The 25,178-nt window shown below is 34.5% G+C and overlaps 1 protein-coding gene across 2 annotated transcripts in view; it reads right to left on the bottom strand.

The window, feature by feature from the left end:
- Positions 1-25,178, bottom strand: part of LOC113507664 — a 124,275-nt gene that overhangs the window by 15,966 nt on the left and 83,131 nt on the right. For both annotated transcript variants that reach the window (XM_026890567.1, XM_026890566.1), the window contains 3 exons: positions 15,959-16,129; positions 14,854-14,998; positions 13,660-13,787 (listed from right to left, as the gene is read on the bottom strand). In XM_026890567.1, the coding sequence (XP_026746368.1) occupies positions 13,660-13,787; positions 14,854-14,998; positions 15,959-16,129 (444 nt within the window). The remainder of the gene's footprint in view (positions 1-13,659; positions 13,788-14,853; positions 14,999-15,958; positions 16,130-25,178) is intronic.

A 25,178-nucleotide genomic window follows, 5' to 3' on the forward strand; every position in this document is an offset into this window, starting at 1 on the left:
ACAGCTGGTATAGCAGCCAAGGCACCTAACCACTAGACCAACGGGCCAATAGCGATGGATGGATTGTGTTGAGAATTATAGAGGATAATATGGACAGTAATAGAATAGACGAATGATGAAAAATACTCGTTACAATTAACTGGTCAATTAACAGGTCGGGAGAAAAAGAATTGTATAAAATGAAAATTTCCACTGTGAAGGTTTTACTGAATAGGATGCAAAAATTCACTCATTCATAATTAAAATCTAGACTCGAATTGTATTCCAATAACTAGCCCATTGCCTACCTGAACCATTCATACCAACAATACAGAAAATTCAAAACTAAATAGTATGAAAATTTCGTAATTACATCCTTAGACTTACATAAACAAATTATTTAATTTGGCAAGGGAATAAACGCGAAATTACCTTCCGAATGGTTTGTTAAGGGATTTAAACCTTTGAGTTTGGTCACAAGGAGATTACAGTGGTCACAACGTATTACCTGTTTGATCTTTTGACAAATTAGAATTTTATGAAAAAAAATGGTCTTTTTAACTGTATGAATTTGGAACATATGGGTAATTTTTTTTATCAACTCATACTTAATTTTTTGGGTTTGCAAATTGCATTCGGGCGTAAAATTTAATTAGTATTCATTTAATTGACATATTTTGGCTGTACTTTGAATGGGTTTCCACAAAGTCTTCTAACAGGCCATAGACAATTGGGTATTTGACTAACAAAATATAATTAGTCCGACAGATTTCAAAAAAATATTGGTTACTTTTTTATTTTATAAAATCAATAAAATAATACGAAGATAAAACCCCTTAAAGGTGGCAAAACGTAAAGATACATCAAAGTATGACAGTATCAGTGTCCGTAAATATATCATCTTCTAGTTGGTAGACTTCCATCTGACCTCCTAATTAGATTTTTGTGAACAAATAGCTAATTTTTCTGCAGAGTAGATTTACGCTCAACACTACAGTATGCAGACCTTTAATTTTGCAATTTAACCTGTTATTCCGAGAAATACTGCAAACAGGATCACCCTTTGATGTTGCCGGTCAGATGTGACGTCACATCTAAAGGGTTGTCACACATTAAAATAGGCTCGTCATGGGCTGTGCTTGTTTGTGCCAGCCTTTAATGACGAAGACAGAAATTTTAATTAGTCTCTTGGTTTAATAAATTTCATGGTTTGGTGGAAATGAAGTGATTGTTCAGCTAATAAATAATCCTGAATATCGTTAGACAAAGATTTTTGCGATGAATAAGTTTATAAAATATAACGTTTTGCGAGAATGCCGTGCTTTGTTTCCTTTTTTTTTCTAAATCCTCACATCTCGTTAGTTAATAGTACATTTAACCTTTTACGATCAGATAATTTAAAAATGAGATAAAACTATAAACAGCTACACGAACTAAAACTGAAAAACCAACAATCACTATTAACATAACACAAATAAGAAAACGACGAAACTTCGTGTCAAAGTGAAAAGAAATCTTCAAAAAGGTTTACTTTAGGGCGAGACCTCAAAGTGGTTGGGACAAAGGGCGATGAATAGGCCCTTTTGTTTCCATATTGTGCGGGCTCTCGACTTCCCCAAAATTAATATTCGATTGAAGTTATTGGTCCTTCGCGACGTACACTTATGGTACGGAAAGTAAAGGCTGCCGGTGACGTAGGCCATGTCTTTATAGAACCTGGTGGTTTCTTTTATGTGGGAAAGTGTGTATTAAGGTTAAAGGTGAATGATTATGGTGTGAGGAGGAATATTGACAAAGTTTCCAAAAGAATAGAAGCAATGCCACAATCCGCTTCAAAGGACCAAATAATGTTTGCTGGGATTTTTATTAGAATTATTATGTTATTTTGTAAATTTTGGGTGGAAAATACTTTTTTGCTTTAAACCCTTTGAGAATACGGGCGTGATTTTCTATTAGGAAGAGGAAAACGTTGAGAATAGCACCATAGAACCACTGGGCTACGTGGTTCTATATTCCAAACAGATGATTTGTTTACCACGCTGGCTCCCCAAATATTTTCCCAACAGTAATTGGTGCGTTTAATAGTCTTTTGTTTTGTTGTCTCGGAGACCGACTAAAGATACATATTTTTTTATAATACATGTTATAATTGTAAAGGCGTAAAATTATGATTTATTAGCTATACTGGTATTTAGCCACATTTTTCTGATTTCGACGTTTATAAAAAGCAATCGGATTTCGTCCCTAACAACCAATAAATATAATTTTGGTTTTATAATTATTGGTTTTTTTATAGAAACAATTTTATTAATTTTTGTTATAAAGTTAACGATCCACTGTAAAAAAACTACTAACAACAATACCAAAAACTGAAAAGGCAAGTTACAACCAGAATTTTCTCTTCCGCCAAAAACTAAGGAAATAATTCCCCTGGAACTGAAATTACACTTAAAAAATAGTTCATAGCCAACATAGCCCGAGCTCCTGGACTATAACGCTCAAACGATCCGACAAAGGAAATGATCTCCCTGTAACTAAAATTTGTTGTGTGGAAATGTTAGTTACAAGAAATTGCTTACACAGGATATAATAGGCAAGGAGAGAGGGTACCAATCGTGTAATTTATGTTGTGGCAAATAGTGTGGTGTTTGATCTTGTTCTATTACCTTTTTGTTTTGGTGTAGTAGCTTAAAACAAATTCAGGTTATGTCATCGATCTAAAAGTGTGGCATTTAATATTTAATAAAAAACAAAAACATACAGCAGACTTCAAATTAAAACGGCTGATCCAAAATTGATGCAATTTTGATGGGAACAAATAACTACCAAATAAGTACTGACGTTCTGGAGAAACATAAAAAAGTAAAGACGAATTGAAAACATCACCCTTTTTGAAATCGGTTTTTAAATTGGGCGTAACGTTAAAAATAAATACCACTGCAACGGGCAGATATGAAAGTCGAATAACTTGAAAACAGAAAAATTTATGAATTTTGGTGTTGGTAGGGACAATTTTATTTATCTCAGAAAAAAATCTATATACAAGAAAAACATCGGGAGATTTAACCAAGTGTTATAAGTACGTCGAATCCAATTTAGGATCAAATACCTACCATTCAAAAACAGACGTGTCGAAACCTTAGTCCCGAACCATGCCAAAAATAAATAATTTTTTACTTAGAATTTCTATTCACAGCTATAAATAAAGAGAGAAATCCAAATTATAACGATGATTCTATTTTAATACATTTTTGGAGTGGCCTTAACACAAAATCACAGAAAAACAAACGGTGACTGGAATTAACAGACAATTTTTTTTTATAACATTTTACATCTTTCACATTTTGGCCAACCCTGCGTGTAGTGCCAGAAAAAACTATCGCAACGCCATCTAGTCTCAAACTAAGCAAAGCTTGTAATTGCTTATGAGTACTGGACAAACAGTTGATTTATACACCGATTATTTTTTTTCTGTTGCCGCTATAATCTATATCTATATACTAATATATAAAGCTGAGGAGTTTGTTTGTTTCTTTGTTTGAACGCGCTAATCTCAGGAACTACTGGTTCGAATTGAAAAATTATTTTTGTGTTGAATGGACCATTTATCAAGGAAGGCTATAGGCTATATAACATCACGCTGCGACTAATAAGAGCGAAGATACAATGGAAAATGTGGAAAAAACGGGGAAAATTATTCAAGAACTTCTAACCACGTGGACGAAGTCGCGGGCAACAGCTAGTACCGTAGTAACCGTATTAATATAATCCACCAAAATATCAGTGGACTTATTTCTAAGTCAGATCTATTTACCATTTCCTTGTGTAACCTGATTGATTTAGGTACAAATATTGATGTTCTATGTTTCTCTGAACACAATATGATAGAAGATGATGTAAACTTTCTTAATATTCCTAACTATATATTGGCTTCTTACTTTTGTCGTGATAATCGTAGGGGTGGAACTTGTATTCTCGTTAAACATAATCTTAAGTTTACAGTAATTAAGGCAGTTGAGAAGTATAACATCCCAAATGTAATTGAAACTTGTGCTATTGAATTATTAGATCATAACTTAACCATCTTATGTGTGTATAGAGTACCTAAGAGTCAGAACTGTAACAAATTTCTTGATATATTTTTTAATAATTTAAATGATATTCTAACTATATTAACAAAAAACATCAATAAAAAAGTTGTAGTCTGTGGCGACTTTAATATTGATATGTTAAAAAAGAACAAAAATACGTCTGAATTTGAGCACTTGATCTATGGTTTCAACTTAAAACAGGCAATTAAAGAACCTACGCGGCCTAATAGTGGCACATGCATTGATAACATTTTTCACAATATACGCGGCGCTCAACCTGACCTCTTTGAATTTTGTTTGTCTGATCACAAAGCTCAGTATTTATCCTGTCCGGTAAAAAAGACATGTTTATCTGACTATTGGTATACATTCAAACGAGACTATTCAAGCGATAACTTGCTAAAATTTAAAGAATACATGACAGAAATTAAGTTTACAGAAATTTTCGAAACAAAGAATGCTGAACAAGCATTTGCTTTATTCCATAACGAATTTAAATTATTGTATGATTATAATACGTAAGAATATAATACGACCAAAATGGCTTTCTAATGGTATTAAAAGATGTAGTAAGAATAAACGCTCCCTATTATGGAAATATCGACTTTCCAAGAGCCCGACAGACAAACATAATTTTAAAACATATTCGACAAGGTATAAAAAAATTATCAATTTAACTCAAAAGTCGCAGAATAACTATCTTATTCTTAACTCTGCCAATAAGTCTAAAGCTACTTGGTCAGTAATAAACAGCAATAAACCTAAATTTCCAGCTGAAGATATCAAAGAACTGATAATAGATACGGTTAAAATCACTCATCCCACTAAAATTGCAGAATCATTTAATAACTACTATGCTGACTTAGTCCAACTAGAGAATAATAATACACCGAAAAAACAAACTTGCTCATACGATTCCCCATTTTCTTTTTTTCTTGGCCCAGTCGATCCATTCGAAATTTTCTCCATAATAAATAACTTAAAGAACACAAAAACTACTGGTTATGATGATATTTGCGTATCAATTTTAAAACAAGTTAGTCATATAATTTCACCAATTCTGAGTTACATTATAAATCTTTGTTTTGAACAAGGTTATTTTCCGTCATCCCTAAAAACCACTATAATTAAGCCAATTCACAAAAAAGATACTAAATCAGACATGAAAAATTATAGACCGATTGCTCTCATCCCTACATTTTCTAAAATATTTGAAAAGTCTATCTATACCAACCTTTATAACTATTTTGATAAAAACCGCATCTTTTCCGACAAACAAAAAGGCTTTAGGAAAAATATGTCCATAAACTTAGCCATATATGATTTTTTGAGTATGATTTATCCTAGAGTAGACGCAAGACAGCCATCATTTGCTTTGTATATGGATATGTCAAAGGCCTTTGATTTTGTAGACCACTCAATTTTATTAAAAAAACTGGAAATATATGGCATTAGAGGCAATGCTCTTAATTTAATCAAATCCTATCTAACTGACCGAATTCAACTTACATGTATAAACAAAATCTGTCCTAAAACTAAAACTGAAACTGAGTATAGATCTAGCCCTAGAATAGTTAAATTTGGTGTTCCTCAGGGCAGTGTTCTGGGTCCATTGCTATTTCTCATATACATTAATGACCTTCCCAACTCTACCACTGATAGGATGGTGCTATTCGCAGATGATTGCACAGTCATTTACAATAATGAAATTGAAATAAATAAAAGCTTATCTTCAATAATAGAGTGGTTAAAAAATAATAACTTATTAATAAATTTAGACAAAACGAAACTAATGCATTTCAAACAAAAAACAAATTATAAATTAAATACTAAAGTACAATATTTTGGAAAAGAAGTAAAGTTAACCGCATCAACTAAATTTCTCGGAGTTCACATAGATGATAATCTGAAGTGGCAAACACACGTCGATTCTTTATGCAAAAAAATATCCCAATCATCTTACGGCCTTTACCTCCTCTCCAAAAAAGTAAACCTCCCCGCATTACTGGTTGCATACCATGGTTATGTTGCTTCCAGGTTAAGATATGCAATAATCTTTTGGGGCAATGATACAAATTGGGACAGAGTTTTTAAATGTCAAAAGAAATGTATCCGCGCTATGTGTGGTTTGAAAAAAACTGACAGTTGTAAAGAATATTTCAAAAAATTAGGTTTACTTACAATTCCATCAATTTATATTCTAGAATCAGCTCTATTCATAAAACAAAATTCAACATTATTTACATTAGAATCTGGATCTCGCAATAGAAGTAGATTATATAATAAACTTAGCAGGAGATTTAAAACTACACCGTATGAAAAAAGTGTATTCAATATGGCTACTAAGATATATAATAAAATCCCAAAAAATATAAAAGATATTGAGAATATAAATATTTTTAAACATAATTTATCTAAGTTTTTGATAGAAAATTGTTATTACTGTCTCAGTGATTTTCTTTCCAGCTAAATAATTATTTTAATATTAAGTACCTATTACATGTTTTTATTACCTTTTTTTGTAATACTAGTTGTAAGATACATTTGTTAGCATTTAATACGCTAATAATGAATGTTTTTCATTTTATTTTTTCACATTTGTATGCCCTGTGTGGCGGATCACAGCATGAACATATTTTATTTAAGACCTACCTTATACCTGTGAATCACAAATAAACGATTTGATTTGATTTGATTTGATTTGAAAGTAATAAATAATTAAAATCGATGTCAAGAATCAGTTAGTACGGTCAATGTACAACAGGCAGATCACAAATCTAATATTAGTAAGCATGTTTGGACTATTAATGATAATAGTAGAAATGATATAAATGTAAATATAATGACATAGAAATCGTTTTGCCTTCTAATTGTTATTTAATGGTCGGCTTTCGTCATTGTTTCAATAATTTTCATTATTACAAGTTGTGTTTCTGTTTTAGAGTTCAATTGTTCCGATCTTAATCTATTATTGGTAGTAGAATGCTGCCTATATTTGTCTGTCTTTGTGTGAGTCTGTGTTTCATTTGACTACTTTTAAAATGGCGTCATGTGCCAACATGTAAACGGTTTTGTGCGATATAAGTTTAAAGATACCGTATAAGAAAACCTAATTTTAATAATTAACAAATAAATAATGACTAGATTCGTTAATGACAAAAAGGAACAGTATTTCATTATAATTATATACAAAAAAAGTGGTTGGAAAGGTTCTGCGGTATAAACTGTATAAAGTCACTTCAAATTAAAGTAAATTATTGACCATTACTTCATGGGCAATTTGACAACTTGTCAAAAAGGTCAACTTAAAACGGTCAGAGCTATCTCTTCTAATATAAAAACCGAAACGGTTAGACCGATTTTCATGAAATTTTTGTATACATATTGGGTAGGACTGAGAATAGAACAACATTTATTTTTCATACCCCTAAGTGTTAAGGGTTGCTCACACCAAAAAAAAAATTATTTTTGGACGTAATTGTTTGTTTTTATTTTTTTTATAATGTGGCATTAAAAATACATACAACTAGAAAAAAACATTCGGCAAAACAAAGTAACAAAGTTTGCTGGGTGAGCTAGTATAATTATAAAATGTCGCCTTCGATTATTTATAGTTCCCCTTTAGACGTTAAAAGACAGGTCAGTTGTTGGTGGTTATGTTATTAAATGGCAAGACCACATTTATAAGGGTAACATTTTTTTAATCGGTCACTAAGTATTTTCTCGTATATGCTAGGAATAGACTTGTATATAATAGTATTGTAGATTTATAAATAAATGTGACATACTCGTAAGCTTTGAGATCAAAGCAGTACAGATTGGCATTATTTATTAAATTTTGAACCTTTTAATTTGAGTAAAAAAACTACATTAACCTGATAATTAAGAACTATTTTTTCGTGAGTAAAAATTTTTAAGTATTTCATAATCTGTGTTTTAGTGCAACTAAGCCAATCTGGCAAAAACAACTCAAACAATTTAACTTACTCAGCTTCATATTAAAAATAAATAGTTAATTTTCTACACAGTACATTCTCCATATCTCAACTAAAATTAAAAAAAAACAGCCATATGAAACACAAATACCTCTTCAAAACTAATTTCCTTTAATCTTAATGAATTATTTAAAATCCTTTGTACAAGTGTCCGATTGTGATGACGTCATCTACTTAATATATTTGTTTGAATCCTGCTAATCCTTAATCCGCTTCTTCGTGCTACAATCCAAACTCCTTGAGTTTTGGTAAAAGGTATAAGCGAAAGCGGTTGAACAAATGGGAATAGGGATGAGAACAATTTTTTTGCAGTGTCCTTCTTGTAGTTTTTTGTATAATAATGGATACGTATTTTTTAGTTTGTCCCGCAAACATAAATTGACCAAATTACAGTCACAAACCCCCTCTCCTAAACTTTAAAGCAGTTAATCTTTGTCAATTCTAGTTTTTCTGAAAAAGGAAAAAATACGTGTCTCATACTTTTCAATTATCTAACTGAGGAACTATTGCGATTTTTTCTTTTTATACCCAGTCATCAACCCTATTAAATAAGATTAAGACTTGAAAAACATTATAGACTTAATTTAGTCTGTGCTGATTTCTATAGCAAGATGACAAGCCTTGTACAACAGTTTATTGTCCAAAACGTGAAAATTTAAACAATATAGATACTATGTTGTAATTAATACATTTTAATTTTTTATGTATTGTAATTTTACACATGTTACTTCGACAGTTTGAAAAATTGACTGGCCTGTTGGTTTCTTGGTTAGTCACCCTGACTGCTATACCGGAGGTCGTGGGTTCGATTCCCACCCAGGACAAATGTTTGTGTGATGAGCACGATCATTTTTTCTGTATCTGGGTGTAATTTATCTATATTATGTATGTATTTAGAACTATATAAGTATGTTTATCAGTTGTCTAGTACTCATAACACAAGCTCTGCTTAATTTGAGAATAGGCGTTGTGTGAATGTTGTCCAATTTTATATTATATATTATTGTATTATAATTAAGAAAACCTTTATTTGTAAGAATAAATAAATATGACTACTACTACATCCTTGCACCTTGAAACCCAAATGCCAAGTTCTTATCACAATTGGACGATTTTTTTTTACTTTATATATTACTTATTGTTGAGGTCACCATGCCCAACCCACTGAGCGCGATGTGTCGAGGGTCCGATCCCCGCGTAGGACAAGCATTTGTGGATCTAATGCTTGTTCTGAGTCTGGGTGTCTTTTTCCTCCGCGAAACAAGGATAAAATTCCTAGCGGGAGTCGTTTAAAAAAAACATCTTTATCATATCTTCCCATAATTATCATTACCTCTTCTCCGTTATTCGCTTATCTCTTGTTCCACACACAGCGAGGCCGACAAATTCAAACATTGGAGTTTTTCCCCTGGATCCGAGTCTCGGGTTGCCGACTCAGAAGAGATCACATTTTATGCTTATTCGTTCAGACGCTGTGATGCCATTAGCATCTTTCCTATTAATGCATCGTTTTACGAAATATCTTTTTAATCCACTGGAATATTTTACCGTAAGGGGAGCAAAGTAGTTTTCATTTTTCAGTGAAAGCGTATAATGTGAATTGTTAAATGTTCTTGTGCAATAAAATAATGTATTACTTATTGAGATGCAATTGTTACTGATGTTCGATACAAATAGGACAAAGGAAAATAAATTTGCAAACACCTATCAAATTTATGACCGCACAAACATTGCTTACCATTTTTTTATTGTTTCTTAATAAGAAGAAGATAATAATATGAAGATATTCATCATCTCAGAAAATAGCAACTGTCTTGTTATCAAGGTACGTGAGATCTAGCGACAGACGGACAGACTGCGGCGATGGTTCCATTTATTCTTGTAGCTATTTCGATAAAACCCTAAAAGTAGTCCAATCCAAATCTTGAACTTTGCTAAATTAATAACTGTCTAATATTACTACCGGTCAATGGCATAAATGAAATGAAATCATTTATTCCGTAAGTAGGATATATCATCACTTTTACAAGTATTTTTTTGAGATCACTGGAGTCGACATTTCCTATCTGACTGCCCTGAGAAGAAATGTCGAAACAAACTCAGAGGTAACAGGGGTCATACATACGAAGGTGTTCATTAAACTAAAAGAACACCATTCCGTAACTTTTAATTAAACTTATAATTATTTCTTTTAACACGCAGAAAATATAACTCCAACTTGGCTACAGTATTAATTAACACTTAAAACCACACCCGACATTATAGTTAAAGATAAAATAAGTTGTTGTTTTAGTACGCTAATTGAAATTCTAATGACGAGCCCTTTCGGAACGGCTTTTTGATCTATTCAATTAGTTTTGATAGAGTCGACTTAATGAACTCTTATGCGAAACCTTGACTTCAAAGATCATATGATTTTTAATTAGTTTTGAAATAAATTAGATGGTCAATAGATGGCTTTACGAAGTTAAATTGATCTGGATGATAAACTAGTCTATAAACTTGAAAACATTTTATTTAAAATGTTTTAACGATAAAAATTATTACACTTTAAAAAAATATCCAGTTACATAACGTGATACACTTGAATACTATGTAAACACGAAGAAAGTCCAGATTTGAACAAGCATATTGTCTAGGTTATATCCTGTTCAGGGACCTTCATATAAGCACTGCTCTCAAATTACTAAACATAAGACGACCGAGCTACGCCAAATTCGTAGCATGTCAACGTGCTACGACGTAGACAAATCAAGCGACACATTGCAATCTTAACATCATTGTTATTTAATAGATTTCTCACACAAAAAAATGTCTAGTTGTTTTCCATACCATACAATTGAAATATTAACACCCCCGTTAAAACTTTAACACATTAAACCAGCCCTTAATAAATTAATCGATATATTTCTATATTTAACTAACCACGTCACTCAGTCCAGTTAAGTTTCGTGTTAATAAACCATAAAGTAATGAACTTTGTTATATTTTATTTGAGTATTGCCTGCAAGGGTTGAAGAAAAATGTTTTCTATATTGCTCACAAATTCTTGGGATTTTTCTTCGTATTTCACCTTTTTATACAAGTTTAGATCAATAACTCATGTCGGTTATACTTGCGTGATGTCTTTGAAAGAAAATCTAGGTTCTATTGTGTAAAATATGTTGTACTAATTGCTTTGAACATTTTCTTTATTTTTTTGCTAAGATTTTATAAAAAAAATTTTAGCCTTCAAGCTTTTGCTTAATCATTAAATGTCACGAATTGTAAGCTCTACTTAATCTTATTCAAATATTATGAACATTTTGCGTCTATTATGAATAGTTACATTGACCCGACCGGGGATCGAACCCGGGACCTCAGAGCTAGCGACACCTTGAAACGGGTGTGTACGCCACTCGACCACGGAGGTCGTCAACAAATTGAAATAATATAACCATAGGGTCTATATTTCTAGAGTACAACTGACAGATTTATACTAGAAAAGCTTTTAATTATACCAAGACTAAGAGAACAAGACAAGTTTAAGTTTCTTTTTAATATCTCTTTCATACTTACAAACTTCTACCAAAGATGAAATACCTGCAAACAAAACTTGCTCACCGAGAGATAATAATAAAACTTTTGGAAAAAGTCAAGATCAATTTATAGAATTAAAGGGATCCAAAGAGATTGGAAGTTGACGCGGCCAGTGTGGGGATGATCACGGGATTACACCGGGATTAGGGCCCTTCCCGGGGAGAGCCGCCCTAGCAATCCACTGAGATTACAAGAAATGAATCAAATGTTCAATGTATATTGAATCTGCAGATTATGTGATTGTGTCGGATAGAGTTAAAGAGATTCTTTTGTTTTAATTAATGAAATTACTGTTCTTTTACTGTTTCTGTTTAAATGGAGTTTGGATATTAGATGGAGAGTCACATCATGTGAAAGATAGTATCCAACTGAGTCTGAAGCAAGCTTCAATACCAGATTTAGGATAAGGCTAAACAAGAAAGAACAATCAATATTCACTGTTTCAAAATCGATGTCGATTGCAGTTTCCAATATTAGAATTTGAAACCCATTACTTACTCTTCGTACTATTTTTCATCTCTATTTGTCAGCGGTGTCTTCGAGTCATTAAGAAGGCACACATAACTATTAAAAAGTCACATTTTAACTCACTCTCATCATTATTAAATCTGAATCTCGTGTATAGTAATCTATACTTAGAACCTCAAGGTCACGACATGTACTCTATTACTCTGTCAACACATTAAGGATCGCTAGTTATATTTGAAAAAGACTCTACAATTATTTGTATTTATAAAAGCTATTACAATTATCCACGGAGGCTATACGTCGATAAATCGTTTGATGACTGGTCGTACTTCAAGGCTCTATATTTTTGAACTATTAATGTCGTACAGGTATTATGGTTTGTAAAAATTTAATCGGTCGATCGAAGTTTACTTTCTTGGTTAATGTTTGGTAATAGTATCGTAAATTCCTAGATATTTAAAGATATGGCTCTATCTAAAAATATAGTCATGTACCCAATAATTTAGGTCCTTAGAAATTTCACAACCATTCAAATCACTTCTCTAAATATTGGCCTTTTTGCATGTTTGTCCACTACGCTCTCCTAAACCACTAAACAACTTGTGATAAAACTAGTCTCTTCTAATAAGATCTGAGAGTATTTCTAGCCTAAAACATAAAACGTAACTAAGAACGTGTCATTGCAATATCGGGTGCTTCTAGTAAAAAAAATATATCGATGACTCTACAAAAATGTCTCTACTTCTAAAGAACTGAAAATACATATGTATTATTCGTATTTCTCACACACTGGTCAGTAAGTAATTCCATTATATCAGCTTTCGAGAGGCTGCAAAAGCGGTTTCACATAATAACGGTGTATCTATATTCTGTATCGATTTGATTTATCTAAGGCCGATTATACATGATGCAACGCAAGTCCCCAATAGCCAACAAGTTAAGTTGCCAGTGCGTACCTCTATAAGTTTGTGTGGCAATTATCTGAAGATCAGTCGTTAGGTATCGGAGATCTTTGTTGCCGAATGTGTTAATGGACTTAGAGATAGTGGTTTCAGATTTCGTAAGGGTTTTGAACTTTATAGGATGTGGTTTTGCCCTATGTAGTATTTATATTAGTAATCTAATTTTAGCACATACGCTTTTGATTCCGTTTGATTATATAGTGTCTATAATTTGATTTGGTTAGAACAAAATAAATTGCTCTTTTTTTAACTTAAGACCTATTTGCTCTTGTTTACTGTTTTTTTTCGTAGACCGATAGAAAATCTCAATAGCGTCGTTTATATAATAATATCTAAATTTGTTGAAGCAAGATACTCTACATTTTATAGTGCACAATCTCGATCCTACGACTGCAATCACAACATTCTAAGAAGTGATAATATGCCTTTGTATGGCATTCACAACCATTCCTGTCTTAAAAATTATATTATTATATAACTGACAATCTTAAAATAATTCGTAATAATTATTTTTTTTAATTTCCGTCGTATAATTTCACTCAGAACTCGCGAAGACAGCGTGAGCATATAAAGGTGTGAACTCACCGACGCAAGGGTTGTGGTTAACCACGGCGAAGATGCGGTCGCAGCGTTTCTTCATGTGGGTGTTGGGACAGATGCAGCCGAACAGCGGGGAGAGCCGGAGACCAGCCCAGGCTTCGCGGCATGACTCCCTGGAGCAAATAAATGTTAGTGAAGACAAGTGTATTGGATAGAGGGAAAATACAGTCAACGGTGACATCACTAAGAGATGTCATCATTTCTTTTTAAATGAAGTCATTATAAAAATATATGATGATGATGATTGCGAATTGTATCAGTGTTGCGGGAGTATTTTTTGTTGGTTAAAAATGTATTTTCCTGTTTTCCATTTTGGTTTAATTTAAGTGTTTTAGTAATGGAATCATAATTAGGAAGTTATAAGTGCAGAACTATGAGTAGCAGTGGAAAAGTATAAATAAACAGTTATTACGTAATTTTGGATAGCCATAATTCAATTAACAACCTAAAAATGGAGTTTATAACAATGTATCTAGAATGATATGTATTTTTACCAATGTTATTGAATTTCATAATAAAGAACACTTTTGTCAAATAAAATCAGTTTCTAAATACCGCTATAACCATCACACCACTTGTATAAAAAATAAACCAAGTGCCAACTAAAAATAAGCCGGCATTAACGAGATATTCCAGTACAATAGCCATCTAAAAGGCAGAAAGAAAAAAGGCAACAGCCTTCAGCTGAAAACAGCAAACTTGGTCGATATCCCGTAATAGCTTTATTTAGAGGCGCCGCACTGTTATGAATTTGTAATGGCTTTCATATAGAATAGCCGGCCGGATATAACGGACAGAAAACAAACTGGTGTTTATTGGATAAATGGGGAACGAGAGTTTTAGATATATTTTAGGGTTCGGGTAAAATTATTCAGGAATTCTAGGAAATAGATTGTTAAAAATATCTCTACTTTTAGATTTATACGTTTGGGGATTGAAGGGGATTTATTTTTGTCAGTTTTGTCTCGTTTTCTCTCTTCTCTTTTATGTCCTCGACTTTATATATATCAGCAAAAACATTTGAGTTTTCAGCAACATCTTTTTAGTGATTTTGGTTCAACAGAATGTTGGTGTTCTTCGATGGTATGTGTATAGTATCACTATGAAATCCCAAAGCTTTCACAGTAAGAATAAAATCTATAAATAAACCAACCCACCGTCTTCCAACCCAAGAGTTACCTGTCATCCATACGACACTCTCCATCCCTGGCCTTGCAAGCATTCTTGAACCGATCGAAGAGTACGGAGCAGGCTTTCTCGTTGTGGCAGACGCTGAGGGCATACGTGCAGGTCGGCAGGGTTTCCACTGGGTACGGGTCTTTCTCTGAAAACATTTCTGGGTTGAAACTGAAAATAGCAATTCTAGACATGAAAGAGTATTTAGCGTTCTAGGTTGGCATCTTAAAGATGAAGTAGAGCATGTTGATTCCATCAATTTTATTGATCAAATTCTAATTTTAACTTATCTTAGAGATACTTTAAAATGTAAAACGCCTGAGTCCAAAATACAAATATTTCAGGGGTCTGTCAGGATTTATATTTTTCTAAATCTGGATAAAATTTCAATACTCAGAATTAAACTTACCTACTGCAATCTAAATCAGGACTTTGGATTTAGAATTTAAAAAGGCCGATTTATTTTTTCATTCCATGTTTTTGATTACCCCTAAATCGTTTTACATTTAAATATATTACCCAAATAATCGGTTTTATAACAAAAAATACAAGTTTTATTCCCAATTTCACGTAATTATTCGAAGTGCGTCCTGACTTAATTTTCTCTAAGACAACTCATGTTTTTTGATCGAAGTATTTACTGGCCTTTGCTTATCTTAAAGGTACGTCGTTTAATGGGAAATGCGTTGTGAATACTTGTATAAGAAAGTTGTGTAGGAAGATATTATGATAGTTCTGAACGTAGAATAAATTATTTCTGGAAAGATTATCTTGGCCTGATGGTGAGTATGTGTCAATGTAATATTCAGAGGCAGATGGATTAAACATAGTTTTTTATTCAATGTGCAGTAAGTGAGTACTACAATTGAGTCTGTCAAACACCTGTGATAATTCCTTTTCATGATCAGTCTTAAAACTTCATGAAAACCAGTTTTGTACAAAAAAAAATATACGAAAGATACACTTAGATTACGATATTATATTAGATTACATTTATCAATCACTTGCCTAAAGTATTGATAAACTTTTTGTAAAATATTAGTCTTCAGTTTTTTGTATTTTTATAAAAAGAAAATGGATGAACTAAAATTGCAAGATTTGATCATACCCTTCTTCATGACAAACACGCAGGGATGGTCGAACAGGAAGTCCCGGAAGGAGTTGCATTCAGGATCCACGTTCGGTTCCCGACAGAGGCAAGTCGGTTTAAAGAACGGGAAAGCCTGCAAGGTTCTCAGAGCAGCCTGGCACTTCGTCACGGTCACCGTAGAGCAAGCAACTGGAACAATTATGAAAATGTTTAAAATATTGAGAGTGAAATCTGACCTCATCCAATATTGGTAAGACCATTTGAAAAGCCTGAAATCGTTTAGGAGTTGTAGTTCGGAAATATGAAATAATGCATAAATTCGTAAACCGTAACCGCTTTAAATAATAATTGACCCCTTCGTTATTGAATTCAATCTATTTCGCGGTAGGTTTCACAAACATTCAAGACACATGCACAAAAACACCCAGAACAAACGCTTGTCCTCCGTGGGCGCAGTGGTTTTGGCGTGAAGACCTCAACCAGTCGTACCAGTAAAGTATCATTCTACACCAATTAGCGTAGCGTTAACAAGAGGTCTGTGATACCAACACATATAAATTACACACACTTAACAATATAACAGAAGTAATTAAGTGATATCTTCTATAAACACCGTCTTACGATTTAACTCGGCTTTCTAGAAAGCCACAATTCCCATTCAAAGGTTAAAGGGTCCAAAAAGGGCCTCGGCCCCGCCCCTAACAAGGCCCGCTGAACCTTTACTGCAAAAACCACAATTCCGATTATGTGAGGAATTAGAACCCGGTTTTTGCGGTCGTAAACCATTAAGGAGTCACTGTATTAGATTTTTTTCTACCATATTGAATTGTGACGAGTAAATCTCGCCGTGATAAATTGTTGAATGTGTTTAAGTTCATTAGTTACTTTGTGGCTCTACATAGCAACGGTTACTTATTACAGCTCGCGGTACTTATTAATATGTGGGAGCGTCAGGAACATTTTCCGAACAGTCTAGGTTGGCCTCCATCTTGGGCGTATGAGCGACGGGATGTTCGAAATAAAAGCGTCAATGTTATCTTGTAGATTGTATAATGTGAACTTATAACATTATGGAGTAGAATACAATAGGACAGTTGAGATGGAATATTATTTGGAGCCAATAGGTTAGTACGTGCTCGCTATTTTTATGACAACTGTCTTGACAAGCAAAACGAACGTCGTCGCACCTAGCGCCACCTACTACTCTATTCGGGGTAACCCGCTCCCTTTTATAATTTACCACTTACTCATTATAATAATAATTATGGACTATCTTAATACACATTTCCACAATCAATTAAAATCGTCTAAATAAACAAAGTATTCTCAATTAATCCGCGCGCCGTCACGGCCGTCCTGCGTCGTCACACGTCCTCGTGTGTCTCATGTGCATCGTTGTTGTCTGCAAACATTAGATAAAATGATACACTACACTCTCGTCTCGGCCTTCCTGACCAATTGGGTGACTGCTGATCACTTATCATTTCTCATAAGACACATTTTCCACAAATCTATCTTAAAAATTATAAAATCCATCTCCGAACTATACTCCAACTACAGCTATAGCTATAGATTAGCAAATATTAAACACACCGGCTCACCAATGCCACATAGGCCCTTGAATGCCAACCAGGTTCGCCACCCAGGCTAGTTTGTGCCACACAGGATAGTTGTCGCCACACAGGCTAATCGTCGCCACACAGGCTAATCGTTGCCACACAGGCTGGCCACACAGGCTGGCCACACAGGCTGGCCACACAGGCTGGCCACACAGGCTACTTGCCACACAGGCTTGCCACACAGGCTACTTGCCACACAGGCTCGCCACACAGGCTACTTGCCACACAGGCTTGCCACACAGGCTATTTGCCACACAGGCTATTTGCCACACAGGCTATTTGCCACACAGGCCATTTGCCACACAGGCTATTTGCCACACAGGCCAACACACAGTCCAATCGGTGCCACACAGTCCAACTGATAAATTGAATCAACTGCTAAGTAGTGATCTCCTCTAACCACACAAGTAGGACTCACTTACCCGCGCCGTCATCGGCACATTCTACTCATGAAGTATCCCAGGGACAAATTATCAAAAGTACAAGAAACCAAGAACAAAAATTCACTCAGTTAAGTTCCAAATTCAGGCTCCACACTTACGTGGATTGGGTCTTATTTGACCAACGGAAACCTCGTAGCTCAAAATTCAACATTTGTTTTCAGCCAAGAATATTTCTTTATGTTTACTTATGAAAAATATGAAATCCTAATTTTTAGGACAAAGTCATTTAAGTCCGCACGGCCACGGCCGCGTTGACTCAACCCAAAATATCGCTACGTATTGCACAGCATTGTATTACGTTAGCCTGGAAACTTGTCAGCTAAAGTCTGCTTTATTAAAGATCATTATGCATCAAAGAACAACACAGCAGTACTCACCACTCGGTCATTCGTTATCATGATTATAATAGTTGACTTTATCTTAACATCTGTATCTTCTTTACCAGAAACCTTTCATTAAGTCAGAGCTACCAAGTAACTACAATCTTACAGTTGCCACCAGCAACTCACTACTGGAACTAATCACGAATCTCAAAGCAGGAATCTGAGTCATACAAAGTCCGCACGCATTCCATGTGAATACTGAATCCACCCGACTCCATGGCCTCTCCAAGACCCAATCTCAGCCAGAGTCACCATAGTCTCTTCAGTCGCCACCTCTGCCATAGTTAACACGGTCTCTGCTTCGATCCCGACCATTGACCTAAAATTCTATACTATCACCATTCTCGACCTCGTTCTTTATTTGGAACGGTACTTAGTTTTCGGACTAAAGATATAGGCACTTTGGATAAAATCTTTACTAGTGGTAACAACAGTGTTAACAGCCTTATACTCAGAACGCATAACTGCCAATGACATGTGCAATAACACCTATTATCATTCAAACAATAAGAAACTTATTATAACATATCAGTGCTTAACTTTGATTAACCCTGGGAAATGTTCATCATCACACTTATAACTTTAATCCAATCATAAGCATCAAACCAAAATGACCTCCCTCCGGGCATGATCATGCAACCTCCTTAGGTAACGATCACAACGGGTAACCTCTATCCAGTCACTACCACACGTAACTTCCATCCGGTTACAAACACAACACCCACTACTAGAGAACCTCACTTTCTCAAACCTTGATCAAAATAACATTAAACTTGGTTCTTTCAATTTGACACTTTATTTGTCCTATACATAGCCCCTTTTGTAAATCAATAACTTTAAAATCTTAAATAACCAACTTCTTAACGAAACTGCCATCAACTCATACTGATAAATATGCCGCTCCTTATCAAAAATAAATTGTAATCGACCCACCGTTGTGTTAGTGATCCTAAGGAAAGCTTGACCATAAGCACCCAGTTCAAATTAACTCGATACTCGCTGGAGCTCACACAGCGCAACACGATCAGATCACTCTCCGCACTTCGCACCAGTTTCCCTCGATGACTTTAAGGTACAGACATAGCGGTCGACATAGGTCGCTCCTCCTCCGCAAATAACTGTCTCTTTGAATCGACATTATAAGACGACAAGCTTTAAACGTCTTGCCGAATTTCAATTTAGTACGCATTGTAAGACAGCAACGTAGTATATAGTTGGCCAATTTTCATTTTCAAATCTAGATTTCAAACCAAATCAATCCGCTTTCTTCCAAATGCTTGATCTGTCAACCTGCTTTTTCTCGTACAAACTGCTTTATCGTCGATACCGATTTCAGAACAACCTCACTTCTGTCTTCTAGAAGCTTATACAGGAACTTGATTGTTTTCTTTATACGGTTGCGGCACTCATTCGATACGTAATCCTGCTTGCCACAACTATAGGCCTTTGGAACGTCTTCTACTCGTGACTTCATTGCCACTATCGGCGAAATGGTATACTCATACATAGTAGGCTTTGTTTTCTAAAAGTAAGCGCGACGAGTTCTTGTTGCAGTCTACTGCGACTTTTAATATCTGTGGTAAATGCAATTCTGTACAATCGTGGTTCTATCATCGCTGCGTGCGCCAATGTAAAAGCAATAGCAGTCTTCTCCACTGACAAGAACTTCATCCGTGCGGTTCAGGTGCTCATAACTCATATCAATCATCGACTTCTATTGAGTAATCGCCATAAATTTGCAGCTGGGGTTTTTCAATTGATCAAATGTTGCCAAAACACGTCTTCAATTCAGGCATGCTATTCCAGGAAACGGTCTATATTATCTTCACCAAATGTATTTCGTAGTTGCATTGCAAAAAGATATTTCCAACAATCGCAATAATTTTCTGAGGACATATTTTCATGCTGACCTGTATTTATCTTTTACGATGCGTCGCTGGTAATCCCACTTCTGATGTGGGAGCGTCAGGAACATTTTCCGAACAGTCTAGGTTGGCCTCCATCTTGGGCGTATGAGCGACGGGATGTTCGAAATAAAAGCGTCAATGTTATCTTGTAGATTGTATAATGTGAACTTATAACATTATGGAGTAGAATACAATAGGACAGTTGAGATGGAATATTATTTGGAGCCAATAGGTTAGTACGTGCTCGCTATTTTTATGACAACTGTCTTGACAAGCAAAACGAACGTCGTCGCACCTAGCGCCACCTACTACTCTATTCGGGGTAACCCGCTCCCTTTTATAATTTACCACTTACTCATTATAATAATAATTATGGACTATCTTAATACACATTTCCACAATCAATTAAAATCGTCTAAATAAACAAAGTATTCTCAATTAATCCGCGCGCCGTCAAATATATCTTAGATACATTTGGAAACACATCCAATGTATTTTTTTTTAAGTTACTCATACTTTCTTTAATTATTCTATGACGTCACGGATAAACAGTAAAGGAAGATATCGTGAGGAAACCTAGATTTAAAATATTGGACTCAGAATTGTATCAAAAAGGTTATAATAATTGCTACGTGCTCCAACGGTGTAACTGCTATCGGAAAGAAAATAGCAAAAATGAAAGGCAAAGCAGCTAATGTCAAGAAAGAACCGTTTTTTTTTTATAAAACTTGACTTTGCATCCAATTAATTGATAGAAAGAAAAACTCGTCGAACTTATTAAATGCCTTGTTATATCAGATTCTGAGTCCGCGGGGATTTATCGAGTCCTTATTAAAATGCATTATAAGAAGTTCCACTTTTTAATAGCTTCAGGCACTTATTGCCGGCAGTCTATCGAAGTACATGAAAGTATAAGATACTTGTTTGAGATGGTATATGAAAGTTGGAAGAAAATGTGATTAATTTTTCGAAGCGTTTTTTTTATATTTTTGATATGCGCTAGTGGATCAAAGCGTCTAGAACCAAAATCTGCAACTGCACCTAGGTGTTTTCTATAAATAATCAACACGACAGCGATCATTGTGAACATAGTTATATAAAGTAGAGCACGAAGAAATTTTTTTACGGTGGCAAAATTGTTTTCATATTAGTAATGAAAAGTCGAAAAGATAATAAAAAAATTGATAATGGATAAATATCGGGAACATAAAATTAGTCTAATTTAGAGTCTTCGCCTTTTTGAAGTCGGTGAAAATATGTAGTTTCATTTCAAAGCTCTAACCGCAGAAATCGTTAGAAATTAGATGACAACCAATTTATTTTCTAGAAAAACAATAGAAAATTCTTCAAACACTGATCAAATACGGATAGAAATGAGTATTTACCAAGACTTGACTGTTGTTGACTTTATCTAACCATTGCGTTCAAGTTCCCCGTTTGCCTTTCCGCAATATAGAAATTGCTTGTTACGATCCGAGGTATTTTTCAAATCATCTTATTTTCGTAGAACATGGGAACAATAAATGAAATCTTCGATGATATATTGATAAACTAGCTGATCCAGCAAACGTTGTTTGGTCATGAAAAATAAACACTTAGGTGGAAAATACATGTTGTCCGACTCTTAGACCTACCCAATAGGGGCACAAAATTTCATGAACAACAGGCAAGCAGTTTTGGAGGATTTTAACGGCAAACACAGCGAAACCTAGTTTTCCTATAAAGCGAAATGCGTATTAATTAATGTAATTAAATTATAAATAAATGCTAGTTTTTGGTACAGAATCGAACCTACTACTTGAATATTTAAAACTTCAAACCGCGGAATCAATCGAGCGGTTTAAATTATTACTATGCCATTAAAAATTCATTCGTAAGTCTGCTGATTACGATTTTAATTCGGCTGATGTTTTTTTTTTTTATAAATACATATCATTGGATTACCCTCAATGATATATTTTAGGTTGCAAGAAACTTTACAATATGCTTTATTGAAATGAAACGACTTTTACGGATTTTATCGCGGTTTAATTTTTGGTTTTAGTTCCCGACGTTTCGACACCTTTGCAGGTATCATGGTCACGGGCAGACTGAGATGGTGTTCGTCTTGACAGAAGATGTTGCTCGTTCTACCTTCATATTTTTAATTAATTATTTATGGTCCAACCTACGCAGTATGAGCTCACTGTGTCGTGATGTCTTGCAGCGCTGCTCTTGGGTTTAGCCTTGAGTTTTTGTATTATTGGGTCCCAAGTAGGTGATATCTTCCAGCCATCTTCTCTATTGAAATTAGGGTGTTTTTTAATCTCAATAGCCTCGCGAAACATCCTTGGTAGGAATTTGGATTCTTTAGCGAGGATCTGTGGTTGATCAAATCTAATATAATATGATATGATATGCTTTATATCATCATCATTCTATCCTTTTTCCTTCTACCAGTCTAACCTATACAACTATGTACCAGTGTTTTACAAGGAGCGACAGCATATCTGATCCTTAACCAGTTATCTGGGCAACAAGATACCCTTTAGTAAGACTGGTTCTCGGACTTTCTAGCGTTTGAACCCGTAACGAATGCCAGCGATATACAAGCAATAACCGGGACCCACAACTCAACCCTTGCCCTCAAAAAGACGGAAGAACTCGTAATGACTTGTAACTCTGGAAGCCGACCTCAATATAGATCGGTAAAGGCTGGGCTCACGGCTATTTAGACGAATGCAGTAAATGCATATAGTTAAATAACCCAAGTACTAACAATGACCCACCAAATGACCCATTGGACACTGAAAAGGTCTCTTCCCATTTAGCATGTACTATTCATCAAACTTCCTCACTCGATTACTAACCGCACTCCAATATCTACCTAAAACTAAACCGCCGTACACCCGTACCAAAAACTTCAATAAACCGTCACCTACTACGCACAATATCCGCAATATCCGAATATTCAAAAAAAGAACAACCGAATCGAAATCGAAAACCTGTCAGAAACAAAAAAAAAGATTCAGTGTACCAAACGAAGTGTCATATCATATAAGGCAGTGTCTACACTGGCGTCATTACCGATGACAAGGGTAGACGGCTCTCGAGGCCCTTTATCGACGCGAATACTTAAAATTTTCCCTTCACCGTTACCTAATTTGCCACTTGCCTTCTTCTAGCCAGTGAGTTATTGCCAGTAATTTTTCATTCTTAGATCTCGTTTTTCGTCGTTATAACTTCGTTTGCATCGTTTGTGTAGATACCGCTTTAGTAGAATTTTCTGGATGGTTTTTTTTTGAGGTTGGTTGTGGAATAAAGGTATTTTTTCGGAAGATTTTTATGTTTAGATTTTAAACTTTGTAGTGTCACGTTTAAGATATTTTTATTTGATGATATACAAATTGGTTGGGTGAAAAATAAATTCGTGAATCCACCCTCAAAGTTGTCACCTCTCAGCAAATGTATGATCGTAACAATAATTACCTAGCGTCAAACTTTAACTTTATAGGCATAGATACAGCCTGGTGACGGTCGGACTGATAAATAGACAGACAGCGGTGCCTCAGGAGTACGTTTCCGTTTTGATGATAATTATGATAACATCTCATCATCATCTTTAATTTTTTTAAGTACTTTGATACTAAGTGGATCAGGGCAATAGACTGAAGTCAAACGCGAAATTGAAAAGAAAAAACCCTAGTTATCATTATAGTTCTTCATGGTGCGAACAGAAAGAGGTATAAAACTTATTTTGCGAGTGTTTCAATAGAGAAACGTTATTTCCAACAATTTTGAGGAGTTGTCTCCTGTTTGTACTGAAAACATTTTTAGTTTCCAACAAAAGTTTCAGCGGTTATAACTATATTTGTTTTACGAGTTTCTGTACCAATTCATTTTCTATACAATGTAGCCTCTTTTGGAGCTACTACCTTGTTAACACAAGCTCGTTTTGAGCAAAGCATGTTGCATGTTTTTATCTGACAAGTTGCAAATTTTGTTGCAAAGCATGATTTGCAACACTTTTGTTCATCATATTTAACTTTGCCTTTGTAAATAATTGTCCTTAAAATTTGAAGTTGATTCCAAATAATTTTTTTTCTAAACATCCTTTTCAAATAATTTTAAAATTGATAAAATTGAACAGTAACAGTGTACGACACTATAAAACAACCCCTTTTTTACTTTATGATAAAAACAGGTACGGGAACTGATGAAACTAATGTTAACTAATATTGTAGAGGTATAATTTCATTTGTTTATTTTAGGCTATAAGACTTACACCATCACGCTAGAACTAATAGGAGCAGAGTAGTAATAAAATATGTTTTGGAAAACGGGGCGAAATTGCGTGCTCTCTAAAATCTCTTTAAAAACATTGTGACCCATGTAAAATTAGTCTCTTGTTTGTATTAACTGCATAATAGCATCAACCAACATAACACTATCGAAAAAACCTGATCTTCACTTTCAAATACCTAAAAAGCCAGCTCAAAATCAAAATCAGCCTATCTCACAAAACCACATCCATTAGGCCTCCAATCCGATTCAAAGGCTCCGTTTCATTTTCTAAAGAAGTAAAACAATGGGTTATAACAGTCATGGTGCAAACCAGAGTATGGTGCGAACAATTAGCCGTGATTAATGAGATTAGCTTTGACTCCATGGGGCCGATGATAAGATTGTTCACATCTTTTGTTCCATTGTTTCATTCTTTCCTGTTCCGTGTCTTGAATTGATTACTGATTTTCGAGGTATTAGGGTGGTTTTGTGTCTATTTCGGGGCTACATCAGGGATTGAGGTCGATATTAGAGTGATGTTTAAATAGATTTTTATGCTTTTGTGGAGTATTATGGACATGAGGGTATTTCGTTATAAAACTTTTTTTGACTTCAAAGTCAAG

This window comes from Trichoplusia ni, unplaced genomic scaffold (genome assembly GCF_003590095.1).
Source record: "Trichoplusia ni isolate ovarian cell line Hi5 unplaced genomic scaffold, tn1 tig00003034, whole genome shotgun sequence".
Classification (NCBI taxonomy): Eukaryota; Metazoa; Arthropoda; class Insecta; order Lepidoptera; family Noctuidae; genus Trichoplusia; species Trichoplusia ni.